The sequence below is a fragment of the Oncorhynchus clarkii genome, unplaced genomic scaffold, assembly GCF_045791955.1.
Source record: "Oncorhynchus clarkii lewisi isolate Uvic-CL-2024 unplaced genomic scaffold, UVic_Ocla_1.0 unplaced_contig_573_pilon_pilon, whole genome shotgun sequence".
NCBI lineage: Eukaryota > Metazoa > Chordata > Actinopteri > Salmoniformes > Salmonidae > Oncorhynchus > Oncorhynchus clarkii.
In genome coordinates, this window is record NW_027260843.1 from 81,427 (window position 1) to 104,437 (window position 23,011).

General features: G+C 39.0%; 1 protein-coding gene across 1 annotated transcript; it reads left to right on the forward strand.

Annotated features, from left to right (window-relative positions):
* Positions 1 to 1,528: 1,528 nt before the first annotated feature.
* LOC139401895 (nuclear GTPase SLIP-GC-like) lies at positions 1,529 to 22,952 on the forward strand (the record flags this gene model as incomplete). The annotated part of the gene is made up of 19 exons (XM_071145899.1): positions 1,529 to 1,606; positions 2,552 to 2,589; positions 2,773 to 2,880; positions 3,067 to 3,172; positions 7,948 to 8,170; positions 10,081 to 10,302; positions 10,509 to 10,724; positions 12,446 to 12,624; positions 14,298 to 14,328; positions 14,458 to 14,559; positions 15,098 to 15,182; positions 15,538 to 15,671; positions 15,765 to 15,944; positions 18,367 to 18,524; positions 18,607 to 18,712; positions 18,880 to 18,988; positions 21,094 to 21,227; positions 22,521 to 22,599; positions 22,868 to 22,952. Coding segments are annotated over exons 1-19 (2,300 nt in total), but the record flags the coding sequence as incomplete, so codon positions are not given.
* Positions 22,953 to 23,011: the final 59 nt, after the last annotated feature.

Below are 23,011 nucleotides of genomic sequence, written 5' to 3' on the forward strand. Positions count from 1 at the left end.
TCAAGGCAAAGGGTGGCTATTTGAAGAATCTCAAATATAAAATATATAACTTTTTTGGTTACTATTTCATAGTTGTGATGTTTTTACTATTATTATACAATGTAGAAAATTGTAAAATTGAAGAAAAAACATTGAAGGAGTAGGTGTTCTAAAACGTTTAACCGGTAGTGTATGTGTTATGGCTCTACACCCCCTGCTATAATGTGGATTAAGAGTTACTTGTCTAAAAGAACACATAGTGTGTTCTTTAAAAAGTTGATGCAAATAGTTTCCTACATTTTTGAAAGTAAAAGGGGTACAATATTTTTTACAGTGTGCAAATGTTGTCCATGCTCAACATTTCACAGGAATGGAAACTTGATACAAATGTGCTCTTTAAATTATTATTTTGCTTGCTTCTGGTCTATCTTCTCTTGTATTTCAACATTTTACACTTTCTATTTATCTGTGGACTTTATCCTTCTAAAAAGTAAATAAACTTACATTTGAGAACGTGGCTTATAAAGTTTCTTCACAAATGTCCACATCTGCCTGTCATAACATCTTAGTAACCATGTATTTAGAATATATACACTAATTACATACATGATCATGTATATAGAATATATACACTAATTACATACATGATCATGGATATAGAATATATACACTAATTACATACATGATCATGGATATAGAATATATACACTAATTACATACATGGTCATGGATATAGAATAGAAAATATATATTTGTTCCTACTTTTTGTCTACTGCCTTTTTTTGCTATGCAAGTAGAAAACTGCAAAATAACTTGCAAATTTGGCAACACTTGTTATTCTTAGATTGAAAAACACTCAATAAAAGATGCCAGACAGAAAGCTATTTATTTAAATTATTGGTGGAAGAAAAATGTATTATGGAGCTAAAACCATTAGCTTGAAACATTAAACATTCTTACATGAACATGCTACATAAGCATTATTTTGTTGAAGTTATTGTATGACAGGATCTTTTCTGAGTTTCATTTGTTTCAAGCACTATTGCGCAATCACGGTAATATACTGAGCAAGGTCATTATATTTTATAGAGGGGAAATTGGGGTTAAGAATGGCTACCACACTGAGGTGTTTTTGTACCTCGCATAATTTTGCATGCAAATGAATATGAAAACCAGTCACAACAGCAGCTTGGCATTTATTGAGATGACTCATGTACTGAAGGCAGCTCTGCAGAGTGGTCACTATCTGACACAGCCACAAAGTCATAAAATCTGATTTGAAACCTAACCGTAACCCTACCTTAGCCACACTGCTAACCCTAGTGCTTAACCTTAAAATAAGACCAAAAAGCTCATTTTCATTTTCATACATTTTTACAATTATCATCAATCTTGACTTTGCAGTTGGTCCTTCTAGCAGAAACCGCTCAGTCATGCCTCCATGGCAAAACTCATGCCAATGAATGTAAACCTGCATCACAACATGACAAAGAACAGCCACACCTACAGTATACCCATACTGCTGTACTTCTTTCAACACCACAGTCTTGTTTTTCAGTGTGTTTTCTTGCTAGAGGGCCGTGTCAGTAGCACAGAATATATATTTGCTGAACATTGCCTTTATGTGGTAAGTATCAGCATATTTTGTTTAAACGTTTCAGTGTGGACTCATTTAAAGGAAAGACATGTAATAACTTCAATTTCCTCATGTAATAGGTTAGGACTGCTATATGAGTAAGGAAACAAATCAGTCATTTTTAAGAGATTTGCAACTTCATGTTGTGTGAGTATAAAAATATATTTTTGTTTTATATGTAAGTAGCAACATTAATTTAATTATGTATGATTAGGGTTAAGCTTGGGCTAAATTGATTCAGATTTGGATTCATATCTTATAAGGTGATACTTAAATGCTAAAATTCCTGCAAATTAGATAAGCAAAAGTGAGTAATGTAAGAGATTTGCAACTTTGGTTGCATTCGTAAATTCACTCTATATTGTCAGATTGCGCTCGGAGTGTGCTCTGGGTGTTTGTAAATTTAGAGCATTGTCTGATTGTCTGTTTGTAAATTCAGAGCATTATGCTCTCTGAGTTGATCCGAGCGTTCTGACCTCACAACAGCAGTCAAGCACACAAGCTAACTGTCTAAAGTTGGTAAAACTTGCTAGTTGCTTATAGACACAAATAGGAGAACACTGCACTCTGAACATTTTACTCGCACTTGTAGAGCTGCTAGGGTGTTTTCATGTTATGAAAAGGGCTTGTGACTGTAACTGTGTTACTGGCAACAATTTAATTCAATTTTATAGTAGATGTTTACCAACACCTGTCATAACAACCAAGTGTAGGGCGTTCGTAAATTCTTCAATTTAAAAAAATTCACTGAGTAGCATGGTCCTCCTCTAAGGACCCTTATCTCTGTTTTCATCACCATAATCAGTGAATTTATTATCTCTGTTTTCATCACCATAATCAGTGAATTTCTTATCTCTGTTTTCATCACCATAATCAGTGAATTTATTATCTCTGTTTTCATCACCATAATCAGTGAATTTCTTTTTTCTTTTTCAGTCTAAGCCCCGGACGGTGTCAAATCATGCCTACCCAAGGTACATGAAAGTCTAAGACGCACATTACTTCAGTTGAGGATTAATATGTCTATAATAACTTCTTGTTGTCCAATGTATATTATATTTACATAAATGGTATACAGCCTACCATGAAGGAAATACTGACTTCTTGGACAGATAATGGATCTGCTTGAACATTGAGCGATTGTGATTCTCTCTCAGGCCACAAAAGAGGGTCTGATGACCCCTCTACTTCAAATGATAAGGGCAGGGAAGGTAATAAACGCCTTTGTGCCATAGCAAAGGGAACTGCAGCAACACCTACCCTCGGTAAGATATATTCGTTATAATAGCTACTTTAAGAAACAAGCAGTAAACCCGATGTTAAAAATTATACCACAGCGTAATACAATTATTACATTGTAAACTCATTGTTTGTCCACCTCGTGTGTGTGTGTGTGTGTGTGTGTGTGTGTGTGTGTGTGTGTGTGTGTGTGTGTGTGTGTGTGTGTGTAGAGATGGATGTCATCAAAGTGGCCAAAGAGGGCCTTGGAAAAGTCCTTAGCAGACTAGACAAGGTGTCACCTCCATATGCAAACATGGATTTCATTGGTTATTTAAGGTAAGTGAACTTATATTCTTCAAAAAGTTGGTACATCAAGTCAGGACTGACACTGGACTACTCAGGAACACTGAACACCTCTTGGAAAGCCATTCAGCATTGTTCACATTCTCTTTAGCCTTAGCCACACCCATCTCTTTAAGAATTCACATGTGAACAGGTCTCTTTGTGAATGGCTCTCTTTTGTCACCTTTGTTTCGCTAGCTAACTAAACAAGTTCCTGAACCATAATCACAAGCTATGGTTTACAGCAGTGGTCACCAACCGGTCGATTGCGATCTTCAAGGCATTCCTAGTCTGTAGAAAAGCCAACTTTAAAGCCTTGCTTTCCTTTTTCTTTAAATTAGTCTTGTGCTGTTGGCAGTACCTGCACCTGATTCAGCTGCCCTCCGTACCGTGTAGGCAAAGTATTCCCATTGAGATCACAAAGGTGAATATCTCCCAAAAGTGCAGAGTTTGAATCCCTGCGTATAGCAATGAAAACTGATTGTCATACACTAAGCAAGCCACCATGCATGAAATGATGCAGTGTGAATCTGCAGGTAAAGCTAACGAACTAGGTCTAATGTTAGCCCAAGTCAGGCATTTCCTCATCATCTCATTTACAGTATACAGAGTCAAAGAGAGTCAGTCTGGCATTGTTCTCCAGAAAGTAGTGGCTCACAACTTTCTCCAACTGAACTTTGTCGATAGTACCAGTTAAATTTAGGGCAGCAATGTTGTTGAGAGCTAAAGCAACACTTTTGCCGTTGTCAATAGTTATAGCTTTTAAAAAATATGGTAGCAAATCTGATCTATTCACTGACCTGGGAAGCCCCTATTCTGTTAAAGACAGAAGCCTGTGACATGTCAGACCATATAGAACTCATCTCTTGGCATGTCTAGGTGCACCATTATCTCAGCCAATCATGGCAACCCAGGAAGAATCCTGTCTTTCTCCCTTTTTACAGTTGAAGTCAGAAGTTTACATACACCTTAGCCAAGTACATTTATTCACAATTCCTGACATTTAATCCAAGTAAAAATTCCCTGTCTTACGTCAGTTAGGATCACCACTTTATTTTAAGAATGTGAAATGTCAGAATAGTAGTAGAGAGAATGCTTTATTTCAGCTTTTATTTCTTTCATCACATTCCCAGTGGGTCAGAAGTTCACATACACTCAATTAGCATTTGGTAGCATTGCCTTTAAATTGTTTAACTTGGGTCAAATGTTTCAGGTAGTCTTCCACAAGCTTTCCACAATAAGTTACAGTGGGGCAAAAAAAGTATTTAGTCAGCCACCAATTGTGCAAGTTCTCCCACTTAAAAATATGAGAGAGGCCTGTCATTTTCACCATAGGTACACTTCAACTATGACAGTCAAAATGAGAGAAAAAATCCTGAAAATCACATTGTAGGATTTTTAATGAATTTATTTGCAAATTATGGTGGAAAATAAGTATTTGGTCACCTACAAACAAGCAAGATTTCTGGCTCTCACAGATCTTCTTTAAGAGACTCCTCTGTCCTCCACTCGTTACCTGTATTAATGGCACCTGTTTGAACTTGTTATCAGTATAAAAGACACCTGTCCACAACCTCAAACAGTCACACTCCAAACTCCACTATGGCCAAGATCAAAGAGCTGTCAAAGGACACCAGAAACAAAATTGTAGACCTGCACCAGGCTGGGAAGACTGAATCTGCAATAGGTAAGCAGCTTGGTTTGAAGAAATCAACTGTGGGAGCAATTATTAGGAAATGAAAGACATATAAGACCACTGATAATCTCCCTCGATCTGGGGCTCCACGCAAGATCTCACCCCGTGGGGTCAAAATGATCACAAGAACGGTGAGCAAAAATCCCAGAACCACACAGGGGGACCTAGTGAATGACCTGCAGAGAGCTGGGACCAAAGTAACAAAGCCTACCATCAGTAACACACTACGCCGCCAGGGACTCAAATCCTGCAGTGCCAGATGCGTCCCCCTGCCTCAGCCAGTACATGTCCAGGCCCGTCTGAAGTTTGCTAGAGAGAATTTGGATGATCCAGAAGAAGATTGGGAGAATGTCATATGGTCAGATGAAACCAAAATATAACTTTTTGGTAAAAACTCAACTCGTTGTGTTTGGAGGACAAAGAATGCTGAGTTGCATCCAAAGAACACCATACCTACTGTGAAGCATGGGGGTGGAAACATCATGCTTTGGGAATGTTTTTCTGCAAAGGGACCAGGACGACTGATCCGTGTAAAGGGAAGAATGAATGGGGCCATGTATCGTGAGATTTTGAGTGAAAACCTCCTTCCATCAGCAAGGGCATTGAAGATGAAACGTGGCTGGGTCTTTCAGCATGACAATGATCCCAAACAAGAAGCATTTCAAGGTCCTGGAGTGGCCTAGCCAGTCTCCAGATCTCAACCCCATAGGAAATCTTTGGAGTGAGTTGAAAGTCCGTGTTGCCCAGCAACAGCCCAAAACATCACTGCTCTGGAGGAGATCTGCATGGAGGAATGGGCCAAAATACCAGCAACAGTGTGTGAAAACCTTGTGAAGACTTGCAGAAAACATTTGACCTCTGTCATTGCCAACAAAGGGTATATAACAAAGTATTGAGATAAACTTTTGTTATTGACCAAATACTTATTTTCCACCATAATTTGCGAATAAATTCATAAAAAATCCTACAATGTGATTTCTGGATTTTGTTTTCTCATTTTGTCTGTCATAGTTGAAGTGTACCTATGATGAAAATTACAGGCCTCTCTCATTTTTTTTAGTGGGAGAACTTGCACAATTGGTGGCTGACAAAGTACTTTTTTGCCCAACTGTAGGTGAATTTTGGCCCATGCCTCCTGACAGACCTGGTGTGACTGAGTCAGGTTTGTAGGCCTCCTTGCTCGCACACGCTTTTTCAGTTCTGCCCACACATTTTCTATGGGATTGAGGTCAGGGCTTTGTGATGACCACTCCAATACCTTGAGTTTGTTGTCCTTCAGCCTTTTTGCCACAACTTTGGAAGTATGCTTGGTCATTGTCCATTTGGAAGACCCATTTGTAACCAAGCTTTAAGTTCCTGACACCTGACTGATGCATCATTTCCCTCCCTCACGATGCCATTTATTTTGTGAAGTGCAACAGTCCGTCCTGCAGCAAAGCACCCCCACAACATGATGCTGCCACCCCCGTGCTTCACGGTTGGGATGGTGTTCTTCGGCTTGCAAGCCTCCCCCTTTTCCCTCCAAACATAACGATGGTCATTATGGCCAAACCGTTCTATTTTTGTTTCATCAGACCAGAGGACATTTCTCCAAAAAGTACAATCTTTGTCCCCATGTGCAGTTGCGAACCGTAGTTTAGCTTTGTTATGGTGGTTTTGGAGCAGTGGCTTCTTCCTTGCCAAGCGGCCTTTCAGGTTATGTCGATATAGGACTCATTTTACTGTGGATATAGATACTTTTGTACCTGTTTCCTCCAGCATCTTTATAATGTCCTTTGCTGTTGTTCTGGGAATGATTTGGACTTTTCGCACCAAAGTACGATCATCTCTAGGAGACAGAATGCGTCTCCTTCCTGAGCGGTATGACGGCTGCGTGGTCCCATGGTGTTTATACTTGCATAATATTGTTTGTACAGATGAAAGTGGTACCTTCAGGTGTTTGGAAATTTGGATGAACCAGACTTGTGGAAGTCTCCATTTTTTTCTGAGGTCTTGGCTGATTTCTTTTGATTTTCCCATGATGTCAAGCTTAGAGGCACTGAGTTTGAAGGTAGGCCTTGAAATACATCCACAGGTACACCTCCAATTGACTCAAATGATGTCAATTAGCCTATCAGAAGCTTCTAAAGTCATGACATCATTTTCTGGAATTTTCTAAGCCATTTAAAGGCATTGTCAACTTCGTGTATGTAAACTTCTGACCCACTGGAATTGAGATACAGTGATTTATAAGTGAAATCTGTAAACAATTGTAGAAAAAATTCCTTGTGTCATGCACAAAGTAGATGTCCTAACCCGACTTGCCAAAACTATAGTTTGTTAACAAGAAATTTGTGGAGTGGTTGAAAAACCAGTTTAAAAAAAAGTCCTTCACTTAACTAGTCAGTTAAGAACCAATTTTTGTTTTCAATGATGACCTATAAACATTGGGTTAAATGCCTTGTTCAGGGGCAGAACGACAGCTTTTTATCTTGTCAACTCAGGGAGTTGATCTTGCAGCCTTTCGGTTACTAGTCCAAAGCTCTAACCACTAGGGTACCTGCCGCCCCAATGACTCCAACCTAAGTGTATGTAAACTTCCGACTTCAGCTGAAGCTTAGTTGTTTCTTTTGGTAATCTAGGCCCGTAATTTAACACCTTTAATCAAATGTACAGATCACTTGCATGTATTTTAAAAATGTATTTTGAAGCGTCCCTCCTGTGAAATGGGAACTAGCATCAAACGCCCACCTTCCAGAATCCCGTCACATTTTGTGCAATTGTTCCGCTGAAAAATGTAACTCTATTCTCAGAAACTTTATTTAGCGTAAATTGGAATTAGCCTGCCCTGAAGCAGGTAGAGTAAGAACTTTAGGATTCATTGTCATAGAAATGTACCTGGCTAAAAGGTGAGCCACAGTATCAACGGTTATCCCAATTTGAATTCAGAGTTGACAAAAGTTAGCTTGCTAACTCCTCTATCTCACTTCGTAGTACACCCCTCTGCTTTCTACTGTTTATGTATAGATACACTAAAAATGCAATGAATTGACTTGAGGTCTGACATTGCTTTTCTGTGCTTCACTCTTTACAGGAACAAAATCTCAGCTTTGGAGGCTATCATTGACGACAAAGTTGTTGTTGGTGTATTTGGGAGGTCAGGAGCTGGTAAGAGCTCACTGATGAATGCCATTTTGGGGGTGAAGACCTTGCTGCCCTCAGGGACTGTTGGCGCATGCACATCAGTCATCATCCAGGTGGAGGCCAATATGACTGACTCCAACTACGTGGCAGAGATTGACTTCATTTCTAAAGAGGTGATTTTAGCAATGTTGATAAACCTCAAGTGTGAATTTCATTAGAATATAGATTTTTTTTCATTTTAAGGGTTCAATCTGTAAGTCATCTAGGCACCACGTTTTGGCACCATGCAAATATAATCACATTTACTTTTTTTGTATTTTAGCACAGGGTATCCCAAACAATATTATACAGAGAAACTTACAATTAATGCATTTATCTTAAAATAGCTACAGTGGGGCAAAAATTATTTAGTCAGCCACCAATTGTGCAAGTTCTCCCACTTAAAAAGATGAGAGAGGCCTGTAATTTTCATCATAGGTACACTTCAACTATGACAGACAAAATGAGAGAGAAAAAATCCAGAAAATCACATTGTAGGATTTTTTATGAATTTATTTGGAAAATAAGTATTTGGTCAATAACAAAAGTTTATCTCAATACTTTGTTATATACCCTTTGTTGGCAATGACAGAGGTCAAACGTTTTCTGTAAGTCTTCACAAGGTATTTTGGCCCATTCCTCCATGCAGATCTCCTCTAGAGCAGTGATGTTTTGGGCTGTTGCTGGGCAACACAGACTTTCAATTTCCTCCAAAGATTTTCTATGGGGTTGAGATCTGGAGACTGGCTAGGCCACTCCAGGACCTTGAAATGCTTCTTACGAAGCCACTCCTTCGTTGCCCTGGCGGTGTGTTTGGGATCATTGTCATGCTGAAAGACCCAGCCACGTTTCACCTTCAATGCCCTTGCTGATGGAAGGAGGTTTTCACTCAAAATCGCACGATACATGGCCCCATTCATTCTTCCCTTTACACGGATCAATTGTCCTGGTCCCTTTTCAGAAAAACAGCCCCAAAGCATGATGTTTCCACCCCCATGCTTCACAGTAGGTATGGTGTTCTTTGGATGCAACTCAGCACTCTTTGTCCTCCAAACACGACGAGTTGAGTTTTTCCCAAAAAGTTATATTTTGGTTTCATCTGACCATATGACATTCTCCCAATCTTCTTCTGGATCATCCAAAGGTTCTCTAGCAAACTTCAGACGGGCCTGTACATGTACTGACTTAAGCAGGGGGACACGTCTGGCACTGCAGGATTTTAGTCCCTGGCGGCGTAGTGTGTTACTGATGGTAGGCTTTGTTACTTTGGACCCAGCTCTCTGCAGGTCATTCACTAGGTCCCCCCGTGTGGTTCTGGGATTTTTGCTCACCGTTCTTGTGATCATTTTGACCCCACAGGGTGAGATCTTGCGTGGAGCCCCAGATCAAGGGAGATTATCAGTGGTCTTGTATGTCTTCCATTTCCTAATAATTGCTCCCACAGTTGATTTCTTCAAACCAAGCTGCTTACCTATTGCAGATTCAGTCTTCCCTGCCTGGTGCAGGTCTACAATTTTGTTTCTGGTGTCCTTTGACAGCTCTTTGGTCTTGGCCATAGTGGAGTTTGGAGTGTGACTGTTTGAGGTTGTGGACAGGTGTCTTTTACACTGATAACAAGTTCAAACAGGTGCCATTAATATAGGTAACGAGTGGAGGACAGAGGAGCCTCTTAAAGGTCTGTGAGAGACAGAAATCTTGCTTGTTTGTAGGTGACCAAATGCTTATTTTCTACCATGATTTGCAATAAATTAATTTAAAAAATCCTACAATGTGATTTTCTGGATTTTTTTTCTCTCATTTTGTCTGTCATAGTTGAAGTGTACCTATAATGAAAATTCCAGGCCTCTCTCATCTTTTTAAGTGGGAGAACTTGCACAATTGGTGGCTGACTAAATACTTTTATGCCCCACACACATCACAGTTGTATCAAGTACATTTACCTCAACAAAGTAGTTATAATTTATGAATTATAATATGTGGGTAATGAAACATTTGATCCATCATATAATATATTCAGTAAAATAATAATGTTAGACTTTTTTAGGAATGGGAGAAGGAGCTGGAATCACTTTTGAAAATCAAAGAAATGGATGGTGAGGAGAAAGATAAAAGGATGGTGAATATGGCGAACAGTAAAATCCAGGCATTGTACGGAGAAGATGCAGTCGGGAAAAGCTTTGATGAACTGAAGTCACTGGAGTCAGAGACATTCAGCGACATCCCAGAGTTTCTCTCATCAACTAGGAAAATCCTGTCATTTGACACAGTAAGTCATTTTAAGCCTCTTTTATAAGGGTCTTTTTTGCTGTCTGATATCCAATTTGAGTCCAAATTATTCCCATTTTATCTCCTGAACTTCAATACAGCATGACATACAACATGAAATGCATAATAGCCATCAATGTTTAAATATACCAGAAAGTTGTAAAGGGGCAGAGTGTGACTAAAGAATAATATTACATTATTTGACAGGCCACAAAGTTCTCTACAGAGATCGCCTGCTACATACGAAGCAAAAGAAAGATACATGGGAAACAATCTAACTCATCTCAGATACACTACTGGCCACTTGTGAAGTATGTGACCATCAAGATGCCAAACTCCAAGGATCTTCTGGAACACATTGTGCTGGTGGATCTTCCAGGAACTGGAGACTGCAACAAGGCCAGAGATGAGATGTGGGAATCGGTAATCATTTACTTTTGTGATCATTTCTGAATGCATTTACAGTATGTCTCAATTCAGGTGCAATGTCATATGTGGTATCTGTGGTTTAATCAGAGAATGTTTTTGGTTAGGCCTCCCTTACCAAAATGAAGTACATTTTATATTGTCAGTTCCCGGTTTTCAAACTAAAAGCAAAGAAATGTACTTGTATTTTATGATTATATCACTTTCAAATAGTAAACATGCATCAGTTTATATAGAGGTCCAAACTCAAATTATTGGCAGCCTTGATAAAGATGAGTAAAAAAATGGTTTCAAATAAATAATACAAATACTGAGCTATATTGTACGCTCAAAAAAGTTGCAAATTCTATTATTTTATACTATTCAATACAATTGCCCAGAGAAAGAGATGTTGTTTACAGGAGGCTATTGATCAGACTTTTCTCAGACCTTTTTATCTCCGGATTACAGATCCCAAAGCTTCTTCTCATGTGCAGAAAAAGGTCAGGCAAAAACTGTGTTTGGAAAATGATTTAAGACTGAGACTTTGTAACCCTGCCACACAAACACTATAAGATACATTTATTAAACATATGAATGAGTGTGAGTTGTCACAACTCACATTTATTAAACATAAGAATGAGTGTATCTTATAGTGTGTGTGTGTGTGTGTGTGTGTGGGGGGCAGGATTACAATCATGGCAAAAAACAACATTTGAGGGTATGCTGACTCTGGTGCTTGAGCGGGGATGCAGCTGGAGGTTGAATGTTTGAGGGGCATGGGACTATAAAGGTTTGGGAACCACTGCCATAGAGGATAACAAAGGTCCAACAAAACATTTTACAGTAGGTATGGGATTCTTTTCTGCTTATGCAGAACCCTACAAATCAGAACCTCAAAAAGCAAAAAGAACAAACTATTTATTTTAAGAATACATTCTAGCACTTCTTGCATTCAAGCTAAATTATGCATTTAACGTACTGAGAGCGGACCAAGTAATTGGGCGTCACTCTAAAGCGGAAAGGTGGAATAAACGAGTCAGGAGTAGGTTTTCTTGAACACAGTTCTCTATTGAGGGCATTTGGTCAACACAAACACTCCAACATAATCAATGAAAATCTTCCAAGGAAAAACATACATCTTCTTCTCCAGATGAAACAGGAACACAATAGGATTATCTTTAAACTACAACAAAAGTCACAGGATTGTCACCGTTTTAGTGGTTCTTCCTGGATAGCTCCTCTGTCTCGGTGGCCATGTTCCAGAGATAGTTTTCCCCTCCCCTCGCTACTGGTTACATTCTCTCTCTTATAGGGGAAGGAGAATATGTCATTAGTACCGTCAGCTGTGCTTAATTGCCTCTGGTTACCTTGTCTCCCATGCCTTGTTGGGCTACTATCCGTGAGCCCAGCCTGCCCTCTGGTGGTCCTTCCACAGTACACAAAACGTGTGTACTGTTTATTAACAACGTTTTCATAAGAGCTATAAAAACCTACTTCAAAGAAGTGTAGTGTGTATGTGTGCAGGATTTTTCTTTTTTAAATAACGTCACTGTAAACATTACTACAGCGTGTTAGATTGAATTCCAGCATTAGAACCACTGGCAATGAACTCATCATGTACACCTAAAACGTTTCAGCTTGAACGATGACTATATCCAATGTTTTATTTTATTTCAACTGTTACATTTGTTTTAACATTCTAAACAACATTTCTGAACACCATGTTTTTTTTATAGTACATTACTAAGTGCTCCTCTGTGTGGGTCGTGGCTGACATTGACCGGGCCGCAGCGGACAGTGATGCATGGAATATACTGGACAACAGCATCAGTAATATTGGTCCTGGTGGACAGTGTCAGAACATCACCTTCATCTGTACTAAGACAGACATCATCAACCCAGACAATTATATGCGGTGAGACATTTTCATCCTATATTTTGCTACTGCTTTAACAGTTTCATATTGCGATTATTGAAAAAAAATGGTATACAATAACAATGCCTTTGGGAAATTATTCAGACCCCTTGACTTTTTCCACATTGTGTTAGGTTACAGACATATTCAAAAATGTCTAATAAAAAAATATATCCTCATCAATCTACACTCAATACCTCATAATGACATAGCAAAAAACATTTTTTTATCCCAAAAAATGTATAGAACTGAAATATCACATTTATATATGTTTTCAGACCCTTTACTCAGTACTTTGTTGAAGCACCTTTGACAGTGATTACAGCCTCAAGTCTTCTTGAGTTTGACGCTACAGGCTTGGCACACCTGTATTTAGGGAATATCCCCAATTCTTCTCTGAAGATCCTCTCAATCTCTGTCTGGTTGGATGAGAAGCATTGCTGCACAGCTATTTTCAGTTCTCTCCAGAGATGTTCGATTGGGTTCAAGTCCGGGCTCTGGCTGGCCTCTCAAGGACATTCAGAGACTTGTCCTGAAGCCTCTCCTGCATTGTATTGGCTGTGTGCTTAGGGTCATTTTACTGTCAGAAGTTGAACCTTCGCCCCAGTCTGAGGTCCGGAGCTCTCTGGATCAGGTTTTCATTAAGGATCTCTCTGTACTTTGCTCCGTTCATCTTTGCCTCGTCCTGATGCTTCCACCCCCATGCTTCACCGTAGGGATTGTGCCAGGTTTCCACCAGACGTGACGCTTGACATTCAGGCCAAAGAGTTAAATCTTTGTTTCATCAGACCAGAGAATCTTGTTTCTCATGGTCGGAGAGTCTTTAGGTGCCCTTAAGTAAACTCCAAGTGGGCTGTCATGTGCCTTTTACTGAGGAGTGGCTTCCGTCTGGCCACCCTACCATAAAGGCCTGATTGGTGGAGTGCTCCAGAGATGGTTGTCCTTCTGGAAGGTTCTTCCATCTCCACAGAGGAACTATAGAGCTCTGTCAGAGTGACCATTGGGTTCTTGGTCACCTCCCTTGCTCAGTTTGGCCGGGTGTCCAGCTCTAGGAAGAGTCTTGGTGGTTCAAATCTTCTTCCATTTAAGAATGATGGAGGCCACTGTGTTCTTGGGGGCCTTCAATGCTGCATACATTTTTTCGTACACTTCACCAGATCTGTGCCTCGGCACAATCCTGTTTCGGAGATCTACTGACATTTCCTTCGACTTCATGGCTTGGTTTTTGCTCTGACATGCACTGTCAACTGTGGGACCTAATATAGACAGGTGAGTGCCTTTCCAAATCATGTCCAATCAATTTAATGTATTTACCAAAGGTGGACTCCAATTGTTGAAACATCTCAACGATGATCAATGGAAACAGGATGCAGCTGAGCCCAATTTTGAGTCTCATAGCTAAGGGTTGGAATATTTATGTAAATAAGGTATTCTATTTTATACAGGTATTTTAAAACATTTGCAAAAATGTCTAAAAACCTGTTTTCGGTTTGTCATTATGGGGTATTGTGTGTAGATTGCTTTTGATTTGTATTTATTAAAGGCTGTAAATTAACAAAATGTGGAAAAAAGGTCAAGGGGTCGGAATACTTTCTCAAGGCACTGTAAATACAAAGATATAGACATATTTTCACTGCTTATACATCACTAATTAAGAAAAAAACTAATTTCAGTGAATTGGACGATGAAGACCTTCACATAGAGGTACAGCTACACAAAATATAAGAAATACTTTGTTTACAGAACTATAAACAAATAGTTGGTTTATAGAGAATTGAATATGTCACTGTATGGATATCTCCCATGGTCTCCTCTTATTTCACATGCAATTAGGACTCTTCTAACTATTCAGAGGAGCAGAAACGTGCATGCATATTGCACCGAAATCAACAAGCCAAGATGGAAATTCAAGAGAATTACAGCAACCCGTATGAAGTAAGATGTTTTATTCTCTATTTTCTTAACCAAATAAGAAACTATAAAGGAACTTCAGACATATAGATTGATTGAAACTAGAAAAAGGTCCAGTTTTAACTTAAATGGATAGTTTCCTTGCCTTGTAGTGTATGGATGAGGTTAGACAGCAATCCAAATGTTTTAGCTTTGTGTCAAAAAACCAATGCAGTTTTTTGTGGTTTATGTCCAAATCCTCCGAAAGTGTCTCAAATTGATTGTGTAGCTCAATAAAGTTACTTTAAGATGATTTGGACATGAAATGCAATCTGTCAGAAGAAAATGGTGTTCTCTTGAATTAGAAGAATATAACATCCATTAAAATGGCATTAGCGTTCTTAGACCGGAAGTTCATTGAACAGGGAAATGCGATTTGGTATTCCTCAAAAACTTGGAAATGTCTCTGAAGTAACTCCAAACGAACCAGTTTAGCTGCTTCAGCAATGATTGACTGATGAGTGATTGATAATTATATTGATGTATTGTTTTTCTTTTGTCATCTTTTGTCACATACATTCAGGCTATTGATGAAATGCAGGTGTTTACAGTTAGTTCTCAAGAATTCCAGAAGGATAACAACTGCATTCTGAGACAAGAAGAGACAGGTATGATCACTTGCATTATTGTGCAACAAAACCTCCAATAGGAATAGGTGCAAACAGATTGTTAGGTACTGTATAATGAACGTGTATTAGGGTAAGTGTTAGGGTATGGCAGAGGTTAAACATAACCAAACGTAATACAAGTGCCCGGCACAATTTGCAAATACCCTTTGCAAATACCTCTTTGCACCTCATACATTGGAGTTGGAGCTGTTATTATATAATATCCATTATTCTAAAGTCATATTCTCACCCTGAATGTGAATCTAACAACAACTGTCTCTGCTCATACAATTATTGTTTACCTAAAGATCATTTTACATAAACAGAAAGATTAATAAAGACATCTTGTCTTCAGAGATACCTGAGCTGAGAGCTCTGCTGAAAAGCCTGAACGACCAAAGGTCAGAAAAAGTGATGAGAGACTATGTGAATGGAGCGTATGGGATTCTCTCCCTGGTCCACGTGGTAAACCATGAGATCACCAAATCGGTATTGCCTTTAATACATTAGCCTTTTGTGATGAATTTACCCTTGCACCAACTCACTGAATTTACGGATTGGTTTTTCTCTGTTGTGTTTAAGATGGAGACCGAAAAAGAAACATTGCACAAACTTCTAGAACAAAGGCTGGAAGATGAGCTCCAGAACATTGACCAGTTCATGTCAGACATTCACATGGAGTTTGACAAGTGCCTTTCAGCCGGAGTGCTAGAGTCAGAGAAGACATGTGTGACAAGAGCCAAGGAGGAAGTGATAGCACCAGTAAGTCAATGGTACCTTATGCTGGGCCATAAGGTTCTAGCAGGGTTCAATGGAGTTTTACTTCTTCAAACTTGATCTGAGCGCAGTTTATTAAATCTTGTTCTGAGCCCAGATTATTAAATCTTGTTCTGAGCCCAGATTATTCAATCTTGTTCTGAGCGTAATTTATTCAACCTTGTTCTAAATGCAGCTCTTTCTCAAGATCAATGGTCTGTTAATCTGTTAGTATGCTAAATAGTTAAATAGTTAACCAATACCTACCCAAACGATCTACATTGACCGTTTTTGCACTGTCTCTTTTGACTCATAGCATGCACTGCTGTTACTGTTTATTATCTATCATGTTACCTAGTCACTTTATCCCTACCTATATGTATATATCTACCTCAATTACCTCGTACCCCTGCACATTGACATGGTACTGGTACCCCATGTACAGTTGAAGTCGGAAGTTTACATACACCTTAGCCAAATACATTTAAACTCAGTTTTTCACAATTCCTGACATTTAATCCAAGTAAAAATTCCCTGTCTTAGGTCAGTTAGGGTGACCACTTTATTTTAAGAATGTGAAATGTCAGAATAATAGTAGAGCGAATTATTTATTTTAGCTTTTATTTCTTTCATCACATTCCCAGTGGGTCAGAAGTTCACATACACTCAATTAGCATTTGGTAGCATTGCCTTTAAATTGTTTAACTTGGGTCAAATGTTTTGGGTAGCCTTCCACAAGCTTCCCACAATAAGTTGGGTGAATTTTGGCCCATTCCTCCTGACAGAGCTGGTGTAACTGAGTCAGGTTTGTAGGCCTCCTTGCTCACACACGCTTTTTCAGTTCTGCCAACAGATTTTCTATAGAATTGAGGTCAGGACTTTGTGATGGCAACTCCAATACCTTGACTTTGTTGTCCTTAAGCCATTTTGCCACAACTTTGGAAGTATGCTTGGGGTCATTGTCCCATTTGCGACCAAGCTTTAACTTCCTGACTGATGTCTTGAGATGTTGCTTCAATATATTCACATAATTTTCCTCCCTCATTATGCCATCTATTTTGTGAAGTGCACCAGTCCCTCCTGCAGCAAAGCACCCCCACAACATGATTCTGCTACCCCCGTGCTTCACAGTTGGGATTGTGTTCTCCGGCTTGGTCATTATGGCCAAACAGTTCTATTTTTGTTTCATCAGACCAGAGGACATTTCTACAAAAAGTACGATCTTTGTCCCCTTGTGCAGTTGCAAACCATAGTCTGGCTTTTTTATTGCGGTTTTGGAGCAGTGGCTTCTTCCTTGCTGAGCAGCCTTTCAGGTTATGTCGATATAGGACTCGTTTTACTGTGGATATAGATACTTTTGTACCTGTTTCCTCCAGCATCTTCACAAGGTCCTTTGCTGTTGTTCTGGGATTGATTTGCACTTTCGCACCAAAGTACGATCATCTCTAGGAGACAGAACACGTTTCCTTACTGAGCGGTTTGACGGCTGCGTGGTCCCATGGTGTTTATACTTGCATACTATTGTTTGTACAGATGAATGTGGTACCTTCAGGAAATTGCTCCCAAGGATGAACCAGACTTGTGGAGGTCTACCATTTTTTTCTGAGGTCTTGGCTGATTTCTTTTGATTTTCCCATGATGTCAAGCAAAGAGGCACTGAGTTTGAAGGTAGGCCTTGAAATACATCCACAGGTACACCTCCAATTGACTCAAATGTTGTCAATTAGTCTATCAGAAGCTTCTAAAGCCATGACATCATTTTCAGGAATTTTCCAAGCTTTTTAAAGGCACAGTCAACTTAGTGCATGTAAACTGCTGACCCACTGGAATTGTGGTACAGTGAATTATAAGCGAAATAATCTGTCTGTAAACAATTGTTGGAAAAATTCCTTGTGTCATGCACAAAGTAGATGTCCTAACCGACTTGCCAAAACTATAGTTTGTTAACAAGAGTGGTTGAAGTGGAGTGGTTGAAAAACGAGTTTTAATGACTCCAACCTAAGTGTATTTAAACTTCTGACTTCAGCTGTATATAGTGAAGTTATCATTACTGATTGTGTATATATTCCTTGTGTTATTATTTTTCTATTTATTCCTCTCTCTGCATTGTTTGGCCCAGAAGTAAACATTTCACTGTAAGTTTACACCTGTTGTTTACAAAGCATGTGCCAAATTCAATTTGATTTGAACAAATGTGATTGGTTGGATGAAAGCTCACATATGGTCCCTGGTTCGTATATGCCACCCCAAACCCCTAACTCTAAACTTAATTGGAATTACTTGGAAAGCATTTCTTGCCAAAACTTCAACAATCACAATTGTTTCTTCAATGGAGGCAGAGCTGCTCTAAGAACAAGATACAATTAGGAAAACTCTAATCTTTTCTCCAATCTGACAATAGGATGATCATATTTTATGTTTTTTTCAGAAAGGAAAAGGAGGAGGGGGGTACCACCAGACCCTGAGAGCTGTATGCAACGGCCAGGGGTTCTGCAGGTCAACAAATGGAGTAAAAACAAACATGAACGCTTCTCTGAGCAACTCTCTGTGCGATTCCATTAGAAATATATTTTCAAAAACATTCAAGTAAGTTATGTTCTACGTGCCTTCCAGACACATTTATTGGGACACACCACTTGAGTAACATGGTTATCATCATGTCTTCTAGGAAATCTCAGAAATCTATATCTGCAAAGATTGATAGTTTCAGCATCCTCTTAGAGAGCTATGATGAAGAAACCATGTTTCCTCGGCTGGCATTCCTCAAAACTGAGGTTTGTGGAAATACAACTGTGTTATGTACATTTGGTTGGATGTTATCTGTGAAGCTGTATCATAGATGGTACTGTGCTATGCTCTACCTTCCAATTATGGCGGTCTAGTAAAGTGTAATGTTAAGAAGACTAATATTCATAATAGTATTTTGTCTGGTGTCAAAAAGGAACACAAATTGAAAGCAGATCTTAAAAATGAGATCGTCCAGAGGAAGAAGACAATCTACTCTTCACTCACCAAGTCAATCATGACCTCCATGCTCCCCTCCTATATAGGTCAGTCTAACTGTCAGCATTAATCTGTCACTATACAGTGCCTTGCAAAAGTATTCATCCCCTTAGCATTTTTTCTCTATTTTGTTGTATTACAACCTGTAATTTAAATGGATTTTTATTTGGATTTCATGCAATGGACATTCATTCACAAATTAGGCCAAAATGGTGAAGTCAAATGAAAATATATATATATTTCAAAAAATTCTACAAAATTAAAAACGGATAAGTGTTGCGTGCATATGTATTTATCCCCTTCGCTAAGCCCCTAAATAAGATCTGGTACAACCAATTACTTTCAGAAGTCACATAATTAGATTGCATACAGGTAGACTTTATTTAAGTGTCTCATGATCTGTCACATGATCTCAGTATATCTACACCTGTTCTGAAAGGCCCCAGAGTCTACAACACCACTAAGCAAGGGGCACCACCAAGCAAGCGGCACCATGAAGACCAAGGAGCTCTCCAAACAGGTCAGGGACAACGTTGTGGAGAAGTGCAGATCAGGGTTGGGATATAAAAAAATATCAAAAACTTTGAACATCCCACGGAGCACCATTAAATCCATTATTAAACAATGGACAGAACATGGCACCACAACAAACCTGCCAAGAGGCGGCCACCCAACAAAACTCACGGACCAGGCAAGGAGGGCATTCATCCGAGAGACAACAAAGAGACCAAAGATAACCCTGAAAGAGCTGCAAAGCTCCACAACGGAGATGTGAGTATCTGTCCATAGGACCACTTTAAGCCGTACACTCCACAGAGGCGGGCTTTATGGAAGAGTGGCAAGAACAAAGCCATTTCTTAAAAAGCTAACACATTTGGTGTACACCAAAAGGCATGTGGAAGAATCCCCAAACATATGAAAGAAAAGGTACTCTTGTCAGATGAGACTAAATTGTAGCTTTTTGGCCATCAAGGAAAATGCTATGTCTGGCGCAAACCCAACTCCTCTCATCACCCCGAGAATACGATCCCCACAGTGAAGCATGGTGGTGGCAGCATCATGCTGTGGGAATGTTTTTCATCGGCAGGGACTGGGAAACTGGTCAGAATTGAAAGAATGATGGATGGCGCTAAATACAGGGAAATTCTGAGGGAAACCTGTTTCAGTCTTCCACAGATTTGAGACTGGGATGGGGGTTCACCTTCCAGCAGGACAATGACCATAAGCATACTGCTAAAGCAACACTCTAGTGGTTTAAGGGGAAACGGAATGTCTTGGAATTGCCTAGTCAAAGCCCAGACCTCAATCCAATTGAGAATCTGTGGTATGACTTAAAGATTGCTGTACACGAGCAGAACCCATCCAACTTGAAGGAGCTGGAGCAGTTTTGCCTTGAAGAATGGGTAAAACTCCCAGTGGCTGGATGTGCCAAGCTTATAGAGACATACCCCAAGAGACTGGCAATACAAGAGACTGGTAGCTGCAAAAGGTGGCGCTACAAAGTATTGACTTTGGGGGAGTGAATAGTTATGCACGCTCAAGTTTCCTGTTTTTTTTTGTCTTATTTCTTGTTTGTTTCACAATAAAAAGTATTTTGCATCTTCAAAGTGGTAGGCATGTTGTGTAAATCAGATGATACAAACACCCAATTTATTTCCAGGTTGTAAGGCAGCAAAATAGGAAAAATGCCAAGGGGTTGAATACTTTCGCAAGCCACTGTAATTCCCTTTAGTATACATGTCAATAGCAATCGTAAAATAATAGTTCTGCAAAATTTGATATTTAGATATTCATTTCCTTAACCCTGAAAACAAGGAATGACTACAATCCACACTTTCGTTTTGTTAGCCATTGCCAGCAAATAATGATTTGGGCATAATATTTAAATCATGCTAAACGGGTGAGATTGGTTTTTAGTCTGAAAAATGCTTAACAAAAAAATAAAGAAATAAAGAAACAAGTTTAACAAAACCAAAGTGTGGATTTCAGTTACAAGGTTCATAGACTGTTTTCAAGGTAAGTAAAAAAAAATATAATATCTAAATATGTCAATCCGCTGAACTGTCCCTTTAAAAATCATTGGATAGAAGTGACCTCTTAACAATGACTTTTTAATAACTTACTTCGTCAACTTTTTCTCTCTGATTTTTAGAGGCTTCAGAAGTACATGGGAAAGGATCCCTAAAGAGAATGCAAGACATACTCGAGAGTCACATTGAGTCATCAAAGAGCACCATGTTCCACGATGCTAAGGGGAAGATGTTGACACTCCTAGCCAAGCTCAGGGTAGGATACTTTTTATGTCACTGTTTCAATTCAATTATTGAAGTGTTAATATTATCACAATTGGTGTTATGCTCGACGCACTCAGTTTTCAACCACAAAACACCAGAAAATAGCCAAAAATAGTGAAACCAGCTCACCTTCCTTTAGAATATTATTTGACTATCAAATTTTCAATGTTTAAAAAAATATACATTTCTTACAGTATTAAACAAGGTTTATAGCGAATCATGTTACAAGTGGCAATAGGGATGCAAGTGTGCATCGTCTCAATTCTCATTTTGCCCAAAACAGTAGCAGACTGGAGTGATCAGTATCAAACACATCAGCGAGTGGCCTCTCCATAAAGGACTTAGGGGATACGTGTTCTTTCAACATAACATTGGCGATGTCTTTTCTTATGTTAACACGTCTGAGGTGCTGCATAACGGGCAGGTCTCTCTCACGGTTTGCTGCTATGATTGGATAGAGTGAATGAACGCAGCTGTTTCTTCGTACAGACAATTCTTCGTAGGCTTTACAATCCTGTGTTACTGGGCAAGTGGGCGTGATTGTAATCCAAACCCAACCCTCATGTATGTAATGAGGACCTCACAAAACTCAGTTTTTGAATATACTGACTTTATTACCAAAATAATCATACTTTTTAATAAATGATGGCACTGGAATAAATGTTTATGACTAATATCAATGCCAAATAGGCCAATTTCAACCAGAAAAGGTGGTTGCATGCAGTTTCCCTTTAACATCATTTTTATTTAACTAGGCATGTCAGTTAAGAACAAATTCTTATTTACAATGACAGCCTACCACAGATGACTCTGGGCCAATTGTGCACTGCCCTATGGGACTCCCGATCATGTGACACAGCCTGGATTTGAACCAGGTACTGCAGTGACAGGCACATGCAGTGCCTTAAACATGAGGCACAAATGTAAATGAATCCCTAATCACATGAAATAAATTATTCTCTTCAGAAATTACTTCCTCAAATCAACCAAATAACTAGGGCTTTACAATGATGGTGAAAACGGATATCTCACCCAAACTACAACATTACATATTGGTTACCCTGTAAGCAGTCTATGGACAAGGTACGACAGCAATCCATGCTTTTGTTTTGCTTACCTGGCCACAGTTTCTAATGTTAACCTTTTAACATTTGTGACACAAAGTACACAAGGACATTAAAGGTTATATATTCATGCCACAACCACTGTACTGTCAAAATGATCAAATACAAAATTAGAAAATGTTTACAAAATGTTTATTATGTCTCCTTTTTACTTCCGTTAGGAACACATTGTGCAGGAGCTAAGGTCTAAACTAAAGGAAGCTGTGAAGCAGTCACTCCACAATGAGCTACCTCTCCCAGGTAAATCAAAGAAACTATGAAAGTATAGTTGCTGATGTTTCCATCTCACATGTATGGTTCAAATACATATATAATGTAACATTCCAGGTTATACATGTACAATTTCCAGCTGAAAATGTAAATTACAATGCCACATGTCAATGCCATACCAGTAGTAGTAAAGGAAGGGAAATCATGTTAGTGAGTGGTTAAAGTAAGTGTTAGGGTAAGGTTAGAAAAACTAAAACAACACAAATCCCCCAAAAGTAATGTATTGTCTTTGTTACAGATATATCTGAGCACTATGAGATAGTGAAGAGCGCCCATGAAAAAATGATGGGTAAACCTATCACAGATGTTGAAGATGAGAAATGGTAAAGACTCACTGCTCCACATAAAACCATACATTTGAAAGTAGGTTCAATCCGTAGCA